Here is a 15,781-nt window from a genome sequence, read left to right as displayed (position 1 = left end):
CCCCGCCGTGCTCTGGCTCTGACTGTGGACGGGGGAACTGTTCCTGGATGTCCTGGGCCCCATGGGAGTCCTACTCCCGCAGCTGCGGGGTGGGCCAGCAGCACTGCCTGCGAGCATTCCATCCCCCTGGGCCTGGCCGGCCCTGGTGCCCTGACATACTTACCACATACCAGGAACTCCGCTTCTGCAACCTGCGTGCTTGTCCAGGTGAGGGGAGCTAAGGACAGCAGTGTGCTTCAGGATCTCCCTGATACTATCCAAGAGAAGAGCTCTGAGGCTTTGCTCACTCCCAGGAACCCAGCCTACCTGATCATGCCACCACCCCTCTCCTAGGCCCATGGGACATGTGGGACTCCACTGCTTGAGCTGACCCCTGATGGAGCTATTCTTTTCCTAACAGTGCCTGGGGGCTGGTCTCGCCTGGAGCCCCTGGTCCTGGTGTGATCGCAGCTGTGGAGGGGGCCAATCCCTGAGAGGCAGAAGCTGCTCGAGCCCACCTCCCCAGAATGGGGGAGCACCCTGTGTCGGGGAAAGGCACCATGCCCGACTCTGCAATCCCATGCCGTGTGGTACTTCAGTGGAAACAGCCACTTCCTGCCTACTGAGCTTCCTTCTGCAAAGCCCTCTTCACCCTACTTCTAATTTCATCCTCACTGTACGTAATGGGCTATAGAAGACAGGCTGCTACCTCGCTGACCTGGGGCAGGGATGGCTGATCTGAGTACTGGGCAGGGACATATTGTGTGTGTCTGGGTCCTTCGTGGCCTAGAGTTGAGCTGCAAAGATCTGTCACCTGCCCAGCTTTCTCTGCCCTTTAGCTGTTGGAGAACCATCCAGCTCTGGCAAGGTTTCTGACGGGTTGAGGGGTGAGGTCAGAGGTGTGCCTCGTCCTTCCAGATGTAAACTGAATCAGAGACTATAAGTGAGCCCCACCCTCTCCCATATTCATCCTCTTGCTTCTCCCAAGCTCCCTAACCTCAAGAGCCTTGGCTACTCCAGAGCTCACCCTCTCTACTGCGAGATTCCCCATTCACTCTGCACACTGCCCTGCTCATCACATCAGGGCTCTCTCCTAGCTTCTGAGATGCACAAATTCAGTCCAGCTCAGCAAACACTTATTGGGTGCCTAGCTAGGTGCTGATAACTCACTGGAGGTAGAAAGAGCTTACTGTGCACTTAGAGTGGACCCATCCTAGGACTTCCCCAAACCTCCCATGTCTCAACAGACACAAATGTGGAGCAAAGGACCTGGAGCCTCTAGGAGTCCCTGATAAGGAAGGAGAAGGGTCCTGAAGCTCCAGGTCCTCTTGACACTGGGCCTTCTCCCTCCCCATTCAGAGGAAGGCTGCCCATCAGGCATGGAGCTAGTGAGCTGTGCTAACCGCTGCCCCCACCAATGCTCAGATTTGCAGGAGGGAGTCGTGTGTCAGGAAGGCCAGGTCTGCCAGCCAGGCTGTCGCCGCTCTGAAGGTACGTGCCAGAGGTCCTTTAGGCACCTCAGGTTAACACTCAGTGAGAAGGCAGGTGTGGTCTGGATACCAGCATCAGCCTTTGAGGGCCATCTCTCCACAGGGTCTCTGGAGCAGGATGGTGGCTGCGTGCCAGTGGAGCACTGTGAGTGCACAGATGCCCAGGGCCATAGCTGGGCCCCAGGGAGCCAACATCAAGACTCCTACAACAACTGCTCCTGCCAGGCTGGGTGGCTCTCCTGCATTTCTCAGCTCTGCCCGCCTCCTGCCCGCTGTGCCTGGAGTCGCTGGTCTGCCTGGAGTCCCTGCAGTCCTTCATGTGGGCCTGGAGGGCAGCAGAGCCGCTTCAGGTATGGGGCTGGGTGTCCTTCTGTCTGACCTGTCCCCTCTCTAACAGAGCATTCCCAGGTCCTTCTTTCATCAGTGACTTTGCTCCACCCCATATTCTGGACCAGTTTGTGCTGATCACTCAGGCCTTTCTGTAGCTACCCTCATGCCCACCCCAGAGTTTCCCCTTGATGGCAGAAGGACTATGTAGAACACTAGGCATTTGTTCCTTCCTCTGCTCGGCCCTGCTCAGGTCCTCCATGTCAGGCTTATGGGCCCCAGAGTGTCAGGAGGAACAGTCGCAGAGTCAGTCCTGCTCTGAGGCCCCCTGCCCGCCCCTGTGCCTACAGGACGCCCACCCCTGCACCTTGGGGGACAACTGGCTGCAGGGAGAGTGCCAGCAGTGGTAAGTGTAGGCCAGGGAAGGGTGACCCACTCTCCTTTTGGAGAGCAGGTTCCTGAGTCCAGGTTCTTTCCAGCTCCGGCACCCTGGAGGGTGTGGTCTGTGAAGACACCGAGTGTGCAGGTTTGGGCTTCATCTGTCCCCCAACTCAGCCCACCTTACTGACCTTGTGTCTTGACGGCCATCTGCTCTATGTCCCATATCCCTCAACACACACCCAGTTCTACCCTCTGGGTCATGAGGGTCCCCACCTTACGTCTGGGTCTTTGGCACTCTAATCTCATCTGTGCCTTCCCACAGTGCCCAGGGGCTGGATGCTGTGGTCCTCCTGGTCCCACTGTTCTGTCTCCTGTGGAGGTGGAAACCAGGTCCGCACTCGAGCCTGCTTGGTGCCAGCCCCTCAGCATGGGAGCCCACCCTGCCAGGGCCCTGACATCCAGACTCAGTATTGCGGGCAGCAACCATGCCTGCAGCTGTTGGAGACCTGCTCCTGGGGCCCCTGGGGACCCTGTTCCGCAGCTGTGGCCCAGGCCTGGCCTCCTGCTCTGAGTCCTGCCCCTGCCTGCTGACCAAAGCAGATCCCTTGTGCAATGACACCTTCTCACGCCTGGACACTCAGGCCTGCTACCCAGGGCCCTGCCTGGGTAAGTGTGCCCAGGAGCAAAGCTCTCCCGCTTTCTCACCTTGGGAAATTCCAGGGAATAAATATTTTCCCAACTTTAGACTATCTTTCTGAAATGTCCCTCCACCTCCCCTGCAGCATTGTGCTTTGTGCCCATCAAAGCCCTTTGCTACGTGCCCTCTTTGCCCATCGAGAGAGAACCCAGTCAGTAGGGCCTTTCAGAATCCATGGCTGCCTCTTGCCCTTTTCCTGTGCTGGGTCCCAGATAGGGCAGGGGTGGGGGGCATGGGAGAAGCTGTGGGAGCTCTGAGAGCTCCCAGCTGACATCCCTGCCCATCTCTAGAGGACCGTATATGGAGTGAGTGGAGCAGCTGGACTCACTGCTCATGCAAGGTGCTGTTGCAGCAGCGCTACCGACACCAGGGGCCAGTGCCTGGCCGGGCCAGGGAAGGCCCCCCCTTCATGCGTCTGGATGGCCATTTCCGGCCATGCCCCGCTGCCAACTGCTCTGGTGAGGCACAGGAGGGAGAGGCCAGGGAGCTGAGGAGGGGCAGCTGCCCTCATGCAGACCCACCTCCCCCAGGACCACAGTGCAATGAACCAGGGTTTGCACTGACCCCTTCCTTGGTTACAGTCACGCCCCCTCCATCCCACCCCACTAGTTATACACCTCATAGTGTCTCGCATTTCACCCACTTTGTAGCTGCTAGTGCCACTGCGCTTTGTCCCATGTAACTGCCTCAGATGCAATGTGTCTTGCCTAGCATCTATTGGAGCTGTCCTACATCTTGTCCCTCTGTCCCCTATCTCCCAATCCCTAGAGCACCCACCAGAGCCCTCGCTCCCTCAGACCCTCCTCCATGCATCGTCCTGGATCTTGAGGTCCAGCTGTCCTAATCCTTCCCTGGGGCACATGAGCTGTGCAGGTGCTAGATTAAGGAGAAGGGGTTGGAGGGTGCTAGTCTTTCTTGACAGACAACAGAGGGACAGTCTTGTACTTACCAACGGGTGATCCTCAGCAGTGGGACCATGCAGCATGTGCTGTGGTTGGCGGGGGGCAGTGTCTCTGGGCTGCTCCTCTACCAGCCTCCCTCCCTCTCCCCTCAGAGGACAGCTACCCATCTCCCTTTGAGTTCCAGTCTTGTGGCTCCCCTTGCGCTGCGCTCTGTGCCACATACCTGAGCCATCGGCTCTGCCAGGACCTGCCACCTTGTCAGCCTGGCTGCTACTGCCCCAAGGTGAGAACTAGAAGCTGGGGAGACATTCCTGTGCTGGGAGCCATATCCACCTGGTGTTCACCACCCCAAACATGGGCTCAGCACCTGTGTACTGCTAGAAGCCAACATGGTGCTGGGCACTTGGGTGACGGTGGTCTCTTCCCAGCTGCAAACTGCCTTCATTTTTCCTTCTGCTGGAGCAAGGTGGGGACTGCATTCTCCCAGAGCAGTGTAACTGCTCCCATACCTCAGGAGAGGGAGCTAGAGTGACCCTGGCCCCTGGGGACCACCTGTAGCTGGGCTGTAAGGAACGGTGAGTAACGTGGGGAGAAAAGGTAGCAAGCTGAAGCCAGAAGTAGGGTGAGCAAGGGATACCCTGACCCAGTAGAGTCCGACCTAAGCCCCCCAGGCCCAGCTCAGCCTGGGAAAATGTGCCCCAGGGTGCCCAGCCCTGGGACTAGATGACACATACCCCCAGCTGGGCTTGTTCCTAAGCTTCCCACATCCTACCCTGATGTCCCCCTCTCATAGTGAGTGCCAGCATGGAGAGCTGCAGTGTTCCAGCTGGGGCTGCGAAGGTAATTCTGGCCTTGGGAGACCCGTCTGTGCTCAGGGCGGGGACTTCAGAATATGGAACTCTCATTGCTAAAGTCAAGACAATCCTAGACAAATGGCATCCCTAACCCCACGCCTCCCTCAGCCTTTCCTATTTGCTACCTTTCCTGGGTGTGATCCTGAGCCCTTCCTGCCTGCCCACTGGGCTCTCTGAATTGAGTAGTCCCTGAGACCAGCATAAGTCCTTTGCTCCTCTAGGTCTTCTGCCTCTGAATGGCTGGTCGGAGTGGTCACCCTATGGGCCCTGCCTGCCCCGAAGCACCTTGGCCCTACCTCCAGGACAGCCCTTGAGGGGCGCTGGCCTCTGGACCCAATAGGCTTCCCTCCAACCTCGGTTCCTCTGCTGGCTTCAGAGCAACACCGACCCTGGCTCTGCTTGGACCCTGAGACAGGGAGACCCTGGGCCAGAGACCCTGACCTCTGTACTGTGGCTCTCAGCCAACAACGCCTCTGCCCTGATCCTGGAGTGGTAAGGGAGGGTTCAGGCCAGCAGGCAAAAGAGGCCTGGCATACTGGTGGCAGGTCAGGGCCCAGGTGGGGCTGGCCACAGGTTCACTCCAGGGGTCTGGGTTTGAGCTGTGGTGGAGTGCCAGTACCTGCTAGAAGAAAGGGAACTTGGGGATCTCAAGACAGGTCTCCAGGGGTGGAGCCAAGGCCTGGGGTGGATGTAGGAAGGTGGGATCTGAGGCAAAGATTTCCATTCTTCACTAGATATATGCCAATGGAGTCCTTGGGGACCCTGGAGCTCCTGCCAGGTGCCCTGCAGTGGCCGATTCCGGCTGTGCTGGAGAGAGGCAGGAGGTCCCCCTGGAGAAGACTGCAAGGGACCCTGGGCTCAGACAGAGAGCTGTAACATGGGGTCCTGCCCAGGTAACCACCATCCTGAGGGGGCTGAAATTGAACACTGGAAATGGCCCCCAAAAGGGCTTGGTGCCTCTGCTCTGGAGGTGCGCAGTGGAAGGGAGGAGCTGCTCTGGGGGGGTCAGGAGTATCCCAGCACAGACTCCTACTTCTGGACCCCAGGGGAGAGCTGCGAGAGCCAGGGCACCGTGTTTACCCTTGACTGTGCCAACCAATGTCCTCGAAGCTGTATCGACCTCTGGGATGGTGTGCAGTGTCTACAGGGACCCTGCAGCCCAGGTAGCTGGCCACATCATGGCCTGGCCTAGGGATTCTGGGATGCCTGGGTGCTCTTAACTGTAGGTGTAGGGGTGGAGTAGGGAAACGTCAGACTGTTTAGCATGAGAGGACAAGAAAGTTAGCCACTTTTAGCCACTTTGAGTCCTTCCTTGAGACTCCATCAAAACCTGCTGAGTCTCCGGCCATGCGGGTCGCATCTGTACATCTCAGTACTCTGGAGCCTAAGGCAGGAGGCTGGGATACATTATGAGTTCAAGGCCAAACTAGGCTATATAGCAAGATCCTTTCTCAAAATAAACAAGATCTGCTGTATTTAGGAGGATGTCACATATGGCTAAAAGGGTTCCCGGGGGTACCTCCATGCATGAAGACCATGCTTTGAACCCAGTCTGGCTGCTGGAGGGATCCATTATACAGACATTTCCCCAAGCACTAAAAATTTTTTAGCCTTTTCATTAGCACGTATTAACTGTACAAAATGATGGGTTTTGTTGCCACGTTTTCATGCACGCATAGACTCTACTTTGATCATACTCTCCCGCACCCCTTCATTCTCCCAGTCTTCCTCCTGATCCTCTTCCTCTTCCCTAATAGTCATCCTTCTACACTCCCAAACCTTTTTCAAGCACTGAATCTTAGTCGTCCTCCACAGGCTGCAGATGTCCCCCTGGTCAGCTGGTGCAGGACGGACGCTGTGTGTCCATCTCCTCTTGCTGCTGTGGCCTTCCCAGGGCCAATGCCTCCTGGGAGCTGGCCCCAATCCAGGTGGCCCAACTGGACTGCTATAATTGGTATGCTGCCATGGTGTCGAATCACACTAGGGGCTTTGGGTGGCTGGCATGGGGCCAGGCCAAGGCTATGGGTGCTGCTTTGTCCCAACTTGGGGCCTGAGCCTCGTCCACAGCACATGCATCAGTGGATCCCTGGTGTGTCCACACCTTGAGTGTCCAGTCCTGGGACCTTGGTCAGCTTGGAGCCAGTGCTCAGCTGCCTGTGGTGGGGGCATCATGGAACGACATCGAAGCTGTGAGGAGCGTCCTGGGGGAGCGCCCTGTCAGGCCCTGGACTTGCAGCCACAGCAAGCGTGCAGCCCGAAACCCTGCCCTGGTGAGTGCCCTGCCTGCACCTGTGGCTGGTCCAGTCTTCCACTGCTGCTGGCCCAGGCAGGCAGGGAGAAGAGGCAGTCTATAACCCGGGCGCTTCCACCTCATTATGCTCCCTAGAGTGCAGGTGCTCAGTACCTGTGCCACAATGTGCCCGAGCCTCTGCTCCCACTTGCAGCCTGGCAGCATCTGCATTCGGGAACCCTGCCAGCTTGGCTGTGGCTGCCCTGGGGGACGGGCGAGTCTGGTGTGGGTTCTGATTTCTCTGTGGGGGAAGCAGGCTGGTGTGAAGGCATAGGGCAGGAATCCAAGTGTAACTGATCTGCCCACCTTAGCTGCTACACAACGGTTTGTGTGTGGCCCCTGCTGCCGGCCCCTGCACCCAGCTTTCTCTGCCCTGGGGCCTCACCCTGCCCTTTGAAGAGCAGGCCCAGGAGCTGCCCCCAGGGACTGTGCTCACATGGAACTGCACACACTGGTGAGGGCCAAAGGCCAAGAAGGGGCCCCGGGTGGAGGGCAGGGTTCTGAGAATGGGGTGGGGGGGATTGGGGCCAGGGGGCCTCTGAGCAGTTGCTTCTGTCTTCCCAGCATCTGCCAAGGTGGAGTCTTCAGCTGCAACCTCACTGACTGTCAGGGTGAGACACAGCTGCTTTTGCCAGTCCAAAGCCAAGGGAAAGGGGCCCAGCCTACAACCCAGTCCAAAGCCAAGGGAAGGGGGCCCTGCCTACAACCCAGGCCGAGCTACTTCCTTCAGGAAGTGTCTTCTCCCTGTCCACATGGGCCGCCTCCTGCTCTGAGGCCCAGCACTCCCTACCCTGCACTCCTTGGGTACTGCACATGTCTACTCGTGGGGGTAATCCCTAAGTACAGTGCGTGGACATTGAGCCAAGCTGTGAGTGAGGCCAGCAAGGCTTGCTTCCTGCTAATGATGAAATTGAGGTCCAGAGGGATGAGTGGAAAAGAGGGACCTGGACTGACAAAACCCCAGGCCCTCAGCATTCCACCTGTGGTGTTGCCCACAGGTCTGGCAACGTCCCCAGCACTCTGCCTAGCTGCTGAAGGTGGGCTACCCACCAGAACAGTCTTCGAGTTTCTGACAAGTAAGCAGCACCCTCAGGATGGTACAGAGTGCCAAGAATGTAGAAATCAGGTGGACAGGATTGGTCAGAGGGTGAGACCTGTCTGGGCCCCGTATTTGAAGGGATCTGAGAGGCACAGCTAATGGCTGCTGGAGCCATGAGGTGGCATAGGAAGGGGACAGCTGCGGTACCTGAGGGGTGCCTGGTGGAGCGGGCCATCTAGGTCCAATGCAGGGCTGACCAGAGACAATGGGCGGATGGTCTTCCTGCCAAATGTCCTCCTGGAGAAATGTGGCAGCAAGTGAGCCCTGGGGAACTTGGGCTCTGTGAACAGACATGCCCAGAGCTGAACACAACACTGGCTCATGGGAACTGCACTGCAGTACAGGCTCCAGGCTGTGTGTGCCAGCCGGGGCACTTCCACAGCCAGGCAGGTTCCTGCGTCCTTGAAGACCACTGTGAGTCACGGCGCCACTTGGTGAGACACCAGCTGCCCCTCCTTGCCCAAGGACGCCCCACCTATTGATCTGTATCTCTACCTCTCTGGGCTCCCCGACTCCTGGGCCTGCAGCAGTGGGCAGACTCTGCCTTGTCTAGCCTCAACTGGCCCTGGGTTGAAATTCAACCCGCCTGGCTCTAGTGCATTGAACTCCTGCGAATTCCCCAGCCAGGTTCCAGTGCTAGTCCACTGCTCTGACTGGAACTCCCAGACTGGGTTTAGGACTGAAGTGTTCTCCTAGAAAATCTGGAGGGCTGGAGAGGTGGCTCAGCAGTTAAGAGCACATGCTGTTCTTAAAGAAGAACAAAGTTCAGTTCCCAGCACCCATGTCTGGTGGCTCATAACTGCCTATAACTCCAGCTCTAAAGTACCTTATATCTTCTTCTGGCCTTCATGGGCACATGCACTCACATGCGCGCGCACACACACACACACACACACACACACACACACAATTTAAAAATAAAAATAAAATCTTTAAAAAAAAATTCTGGGGCTGGAGAGATGGCTCAGTGGCTAAGAGCACTGACTGCTCTTACAGAGGACTCGTGTTTGAGTCCCAGCACCCACATGGTGGCTAACTCCAGTTCCAGGGGAATCTAATGCCCTCTTCTAATCTCCAGGGGCATTGCATGACATGGGCGCCCTTACACGCATGCAGGCAATACACTCATACACATAAAGATAATAAACAAAATATTATAAAATAAAGAAAATCTGGGAGAAACTAACTGGAAGTTCTGCCCTCCCCACAGCCTGGATCTGAATGACAGGAGGCCTGTGAGAGGTGCCGCTGCCTCAGTGGGAGGAGTGTCTGCACATGGCACTGCCCAGGTCTCACCTGTGCTCAGGTACCCAGTGACCTACAGCCCTCTGGGCAGCTCCATAGCTCCTTCCCTCCACAGATGGTCTTAGGATCTCTGGGCAGGCAATGTGGGGAAATGGGCCGTCCTCCTGAGTGGATCATGGATGGTTCCCTGTAGGGTGAAGTGATGGTACAGGAGCCAGGGAGCTGTTGTCCCACTTGCCAACAGGACACTTTGGATATGAAGGGTATGGGTACCCCTATTATGCCTGTCTCTGGTCTGGACTTTTCTGCCCCACCATCTTACACCCAGCCTTTCAGCCTGCCATGTTCCTACCTTCCCCAAGCCTGCTTGCATCGGGATTAGAGTGTCTCCATTTCTCCCAGGTTGTGCCCTTGCCTAAAGTCCCCTCAGTCACAACCTATTTCTATATCTTGTTACCTCCTGCCAACACTTGCTGGCTCAGAGTCAGAGCCAGCCTCCTGCAGGCACCTCACAGAACTCCAAAACTTCACTAGAGATCCCTGCCACCTGGATCACAGAGCTGACAGAGCTGGGGCCGCACTCATCGCCAGAGCATGCTAAGCCCACTGTGTCACCTGGCAAACAGTCCAGACACCCATACCCGTCATACTGACAGCTGGAGGGAGCCCAGGGTTGGCTTTTTACTGATAAATACTCCCTGGCTTTCCCTGTAAGATACCTGAGCAGGCCCAGAGTCAGTTCTTTCTGCTTGCCGGGCTTGGACCTAGAAGTGGAGCCCTGCCTGTCATCAGGAACTCCTTAGGTGCCTCATACCCTGACTCCCTTAGCTTAGAACCTGAAGAGCTGTGACTCAGGCCACCTGCATTCTCTTTGAATGGAGACCCAGCTCCTGGCTCCCAGAGCCTCACATCTGCTCTGAGGCCATTCTCTTTTGTGTCCATTCACCCGGGTTTGTTAGTGCTGGAAGACAACTGTGCTTAGTTCCCGGTCTGTCCCCAAAGATGCTGTTCCTCCCCCTGTGCTTCCCAGGAATGCTTTCCCAAACCACTTTTGGAACTTTGTTTTGTTTTTTTGTTTGTTTGTTTTTGAGACGGGCTCTCCCTGTGGCTACAGCAGGCTTGGAACTCACTATGCAAACCAGGTTGGCCTCAATCTCAAAGAGCTCTGCCTGCCTCTGCCTCCAAGTGCTGGCATTAAAGAACTTTTAAAATACAGAGTGAAGAAAGTAGTTAGGAGATACAACTTCTGCAATTTTTGAACTTGATATTATTTGAATGTCTCAAAATAGAATTATAAATTAAGTCATGTGTTCTGCGATGCAAGAGGGTGTGCTCTGGAAAGGCAACTGTGCTTAGGGTCACAACTGTGCACGTCAACTCAATTGTTTGCAGTTTCATATATTACCCATCTAGACCCAGAGCCCCTTAGGGTGGAAGCCATGTCTTTACCTGCATTAACCTGTAGGTGGTTGGATGTTCAGATGGGCGGGGGCTGGAGTGCAGAAATTGGGCTTCTTGGGGAAGGGGGCTTAGTGGTAACACTCCCCACCCCAAGCTACCTTGGGATTCGGCCCTCTCTCTAGAATGGAAAGGCAGGGAGAAAGGGAGGGAAACCATTTGGCTCTCTCGCTCAGGAGCCATACCTGCAGAGCCAGTGCGAATGCTGTAGCTACCGCCTGGACCCCGGTGCGGATCCTGAACCTGCGCTGCCCCGGCGGCCACACAGAGCCTGTGGTCCTTCCGGTCATCCACAGCTGCCAGTGCAGCGCCTGCCAGGGTGGGTCTGGGTTGGGTAGGGCGGAGACGGAGGAGCGGGGCTTCTGGTGGGCGGGGTAGGGTCTAGATGAAGGGGCGGGGCTCCGCATGGATGGGGCCTGGACTCTGGAGGGCCTCAGGCCCTGCACAGACACGCCCCATTCTTTTCCTTTAGTTCTGATCTGATCTGATCCTTACTCCATCTCACATTCTATTTATTTTTCCTCCAATCTTGTTTGGATGTTCGGAGTAAATCATACCTTGTTCACATCCCAGTTCATTTTTTTAATTGTTGGGTACCCCTAAGCCCATCCTTTAAATAGGCTTTGCTGGAGGGACTTCGGAAAAGCATGCGTATGAAGTATCTGGCCGTGCTTAGTTCTTATTACTGTACCTAATGTGTACTGAGGTCACACTGTTTGCCAGGTGTGGGGGAAAAAACAGCAGGCAGGGAGCCAAGGCAACCTGGGTGGAGGGCAGTAGAGAACTGGCTTCACAGGGCTCCTTCCAGGCAGCTCCACCTCCTCTTCCACTGCCCTTGCCCCAGCTCCTCCTGGCCTGAGCATGCTCCCTCTCACTGGCCCAGTTCTCTCATCCATCCACAGGTGGTGATTTCTCGAAGCGTTAACAGGCTCTACTGGATGTTGTCCATTTTCATCCCCCCACAAAGGGCTCCGTGGAACTCACCACTTCCTTCAGTGCCCACTCCCCCAACTCAGACCTAGGATCCATGCCCTGGCCTTAGCATATCCCAAATAAAGTGACACTGGCAACAAAACAACAAACTTGTGTGTAGTCTCTATTCTTGGCCTCAACAGGGGTTTGGAGGAAGGGCACAGCCTGGACCTGTGCAAAGGCCTTGTGAGGCCACCATCATTCACCACAGTATACCATGGCTGGTGACTCTAGACAAGTCACTTCCCATCACTGCCTCAGTTTCCTCAGCTGTAGTAGGACAAGGTTAAATATAAAGCCTGAAGATCTCTCATATTAGGCATCATAAGTGTCCAAGATCATATTCATCAACCCATTGTGATTCTATTACAACACAACAGAGAATTCCATGGACATTCAGGCTTCCTTCTGACAACAGTCTTATTGAAGTGTAATTTATACAGTGTATTAGTTACTTTTCTGTTGTTATGATAAAACACCTTGATCAAGGTAACTTACAAAAGGAAGTTTCTTTGGGTTTATCATTCCAGAGGGATGAGTCCATGGCAGGGAAGCTTGGCAGCAAGCTGCAGGCATGGTGGCCAGAACAAGAGGCAGAGAGTTCACATCTCCAACAGCAAACAGGAAACACAGCAACTGAAAGTGGGACTAGGCTATGAACTTTCGAAGCTCACCCCCAGGCATGTGCTTCCTTTATACCACCTACATTTTCCATGACCCTCCCCAAACTGACGAAGTATTCAAATACTTGAGCCTATGGGGGACACTTCTCATTCAAACCACCATATTCCACACTCTGGTCCTCATAGACCCATGACCATATCATAAAACACAATGCATTTAGTCCAACGTTAAAAGTTTCCATCATCTTTAACAATATGAACACTGTTCAGAAGTCCAAAGTCTCTTCTGAGACACAAGACCATCTCTTAACTGTTACTCTCTGTGAAATAAAAAAAAAAGCAAATTACATACTTCTAACATACACTGGCACAGAATATGCATTTCCATTTCAAAATGGAGGAATGCAGGCACAGAGAGAAAATATGGGACCAAAACTGGACTGAAACCCAGCAGGGAAAACACTAAATCCTGTAGTTCCATGTCCTTGGGACTTTAATTCCAAAAGACTTAGATGGCTCCACCCCTCCAACTTTGCTGTCTGCAACATGTACTCTCTCTTGGGCTGGTTCTGCTCCCTGTATGCAGCTCTCCTTGGCAGATGTCTCATGGCTCTGGCATCCGCAACATCTTGAGGTCTCCACTGCAACCCAGGCTTCACCTTCACAGCTTCATGCAACGGCCTCCCAGGGCCTTCATCATGTAGAGACTCCCCTGCAACACACTGCCTGGCGTCAGTGGGTCTCTGAAACCACAGAGAAAGAACCAATGATCCCTTCATTCTTGAATCTTTCATTTCTCTAAAATCAGTACTATGAAGACAACACTGCCAAATTCAGCTGCTGGCTTGGGCTGGACCTTGGCCTACTTCATCCACATTACCAGGAGCATTTGTACGTAGTGATTTTCTAGGAACAGAAAACACCTTAGGCTCTCTTTCACAAGTTGGAAGCTTAAGGGCACTCTTTCCATTGTTCTAGTGAAGAGCAGGACACCTCTTCTTAATGCAGTTAATATCCTTATCAGTTACAGCCTCTCCCATAACATGTCTTGGCCTTCCCAGTACTCTCTTTCTCTCCAGACTGTACATTTTATATTTCCTTCTGCCCTACTTCTTATTCATTGTAAACTTGCATAACATTTATTAGTAATAACCAACCCACAGATTCAAAATTATGCTGTCTTGAAATTTCCTTCACCAAAGAAATTAGTCCATTACTTAAATTATTTTTTGATTTTTTTTATGGCTATGAGTATTTTTCCTGCATGTATGTAAGTGCACTATGTGTGACCAATGCCCCCAGAGATCAGGAGAAGGTGTTTGACCCACTAGAACTGGAGTTTCAGAGAGTTATTAGCCACCATGAGGGTGCTGAGAACGAAACCTGGGTCCTCTGCAAGAGCAGCCAGTGTTCTTAATCACCGAGTTTTCTCTCCAGCCCTCACCACCACCATTACTTTTTAAGTAGCTATAGGCAAATTCCTAGGCTGTGGGCAGAAGGTAGCCAGATTCTTTGCCAAAATATCCCAAATGCTGTTTAAGTCCTTGTTATCCTCTCCTTCTGGAATATTCTGAACCTGGCCTCTACAATCCTGACTCATACCAGAACAGCCCATTAAGCTCTGATTATAGCATTAAACTGCTTCCTATTCCAAAATTCCAAAGTGTTCCACAGTCCTACAAAAAAACAACATGGTCAAATTCTTCACAACAACACCCCACTCCTGGTACCAATTTCTCTATTAGTTTTCTTTATTTCTTTTTAATTTTTTTTGGTTTACTTATTTTTATTTTATGTGTGAGTGTTTTGCATACATGATATAAGCACACATATGTCATGCAGTGCTTGTGGAAGCCAGAAGAGGGTGATGGACCCCTGGAACTGGAATTAAAAATGATTGTTAGCCAACACGTGGGTGCTGGGAACCAAACACAGATCCTCTGCAAGAGCAGCCAATGCTTTCAACCACTGAGCCATCTCTCCAGCCCCAGTTGTTTTTTTTTTTTTTTTTTAAGTTCCTTTGATTCCAGAATTTCGTATGAGGTATTTTGATCACATTCAGACCTCCTCCCACCTCCCCCAGTCACCATCACTACAACCATGAGCAAGCAGTGAGGTCAGGATCCACAGCCACCTGCCCCTCCACCCCCACCCTACCCTCAGTGCCGCCTACACCAAGTCTGGCACAATGGGCAGTCACGCAGGCATCCTGCAGGTGGGAATAAAAAGGTCATCACAAGGAAGGTTTGGGGAAAAGTCAGATGGTTCAATGTAAGAGACGGATATGGTTTCAACAGGAGTGACACCAAAGAAGACGTATGTGTACACCAGACTGCCATAAGGAAGAACGGCCCCAGGAAGCACCTTCGCAGTGTAGGAGATAGGGAGACTGTGGAGTGTGCAGTAGGAGAAAAGGGTGCAGAGGCAGCAAGTATTACAGGCCCTGGTGGAGTTCCAGGTCAGGGCAATAAATGCACAGTGGACCATAACCATTACAGACACTGTCCACATTGTAGGGGCCCTCCACGCAATTATCAGCAGAATGACCAGAATAATGAGACTGAGGAAAAGAATGAGGGATTGGAGAGTGCTCCTGAAAGGCCAGGCCCAACAACTCAGGTGAAATTTCCAGTCTTACTACATGCAGAGATCCTATGGATGTCAACCACAATATGCCAACCCTCCTGTTCAGGGAGAAGTGATGGAGGGTGCTGACAAGCAGGGTGCAGGAGAGCTAGGGAGATCAGTGAGGCAGAGTATGTATAGGTATAGACCACAATTCCGTGGGGGCCCTCCTCACCAAGAACAGCCTAGAGAGGATCGCAATGAAGAAGTCAAGGAAAATCAAGGGGATGAGACCCAAGGTGAGCAGCCACCTCAACGTTGGTATGGCAGCAACTTCAATTACCAGTGCAGATGCCCAGAGAACCCTAAACCACAAGATGACAGACAAAAGCAGTGGATCCATCAGCTGAGAATTCAACCATTCCTGAAGCTTTCTTACCATCCCCACCCTGATCCAGTTGAGTCATCCAGCAAAGAGAAATGAATACAAAATTCCATCAGTAAGAAAGGAATAAAAGATTGGAGCTGGGGCTGGAGAGATGGTTCAGTGGTTAAGAGCAGTGACTGCTCTTGCAGAGGACCCGAGTTCAATTCCCAGCATCCACATGGTGGTTAACAATCATCTGTAGCTCCAGTTCCAGGAGACCTGATGCCTTTTTCTGACCTCTACAGGCATCACACGACACAGGTGCACTTACACACATGCAGGCAATACACTCATACACATTGAAAAAAAATGGAGCTGAAGACCTTAAGATCTTTTGTCTATTGACAAGATACACTAGAACTATCTGCAGCATGGGTTTTTTATTTTTTTTATGCAGTTGTTTGTGCAGCATGGGGTTATCATTATTTTTATGACAAACACTTTTTTTATTTTTTGCAAAAAAATTTCATTC

The 15,781-nt window shown here is 53.2% G+C and overlaps 1 protein-coding gene and 1 pseudogene across 1 annotated transcript in view; both read left to right on the top strand.

Annotated features, from left to right (window-relative positions):
• Positions 1-11,792, top strand: part of Sspo (SCO-spondin) — a 51,979-nt gene extending 40,187 nt beyond the window's left edge. The window contains 28 exon segments of the mRNA XM_029563918.1: positions 4-207; positions 401-420; positions 422-569; positions 1,339-1,470; positions 1,573-1,819; positions 2,050-2,202; positions 2,276-2,322; positions 2,500-2,709; positions 2,712-2,843; positions 3,165-3,332; positions 3,929-4,060; positions 4,228-4,351; positions 4,570-4,616; positions 4,852-4,911; positions 4,914-5,132; positions 5,365-5,523; positions 5,677-5,793; positions 6,446-6,584; positions 6,698-6,915; positions 7,019-7,134; positions 7,232-7,374; positions 7,485-7,531; positions 8,248-8,453; positions 9,230-9,325; positions 9,458-9,550; positions 10,899-10,945; positions 10,947-11,041; positions 11,625-11,792. Of these exon segments, the coding sequence (XP_029419778.1) occupies positions 4-207; positions 401-420; positions 422-569; positions 1,339-1,470; positions 1,573-1,819; positions 2,050-2,202; positions 2,276-2,322; positions 2,500-2,709; positions 2,712-2,843; positions 3,165-3,332; positions 3,929-4,060; positions 4,228-4,351; positions 4,570-4,616; positions 4,852-4,911; positions 4,914-5,132; positions 5,365-5,523; positions 5,677-5,793; positions 6,446-6,584; positions 6,698-6,915; positions 7,019-7,134; positions 7,232-7,374; positions 7,485-7,531; positions 8,248-8,453; positions 9,230-9,325; positions 9,458-9,550; positions 10,899-10,945; positions 10,947-11,041; positions 11,625-11,647 (3,542 nt within the window). The 3' untranslated portion in view covers positions 11,648-11,792.
• Positions 11,793-12,236: 444 nt separating this feature from the next.
• On the top strand, positions 12,237-15,335 carry LOC103734735 (annotated as a pseudogene).
• Positions 15,336-15,781: the final 446 nt, after the last annotated feature.

Source organism: Nannospalax galili, unplaced genomic scaffold (assembly GCF_000622305.1).
Source record: "Nannospalax galili isolate Female #2095 unplaced genomic scaffold, S.galili_v1.0 scaffold1217, whole genome shotgun sequence".
NCBI classification, from domain to species: domain Eukaryota; kingdom Metazoa; phylum Chordata; class Mammalia; order Rodentia; family Spalacidae; genus Nannospalax; species Nannospalax galili.
The sequence above is the reverse complement of the archived record's forward strand: the minus strand, read 5'-3'. Positions and strand labels throughout refer to the sequence as shown.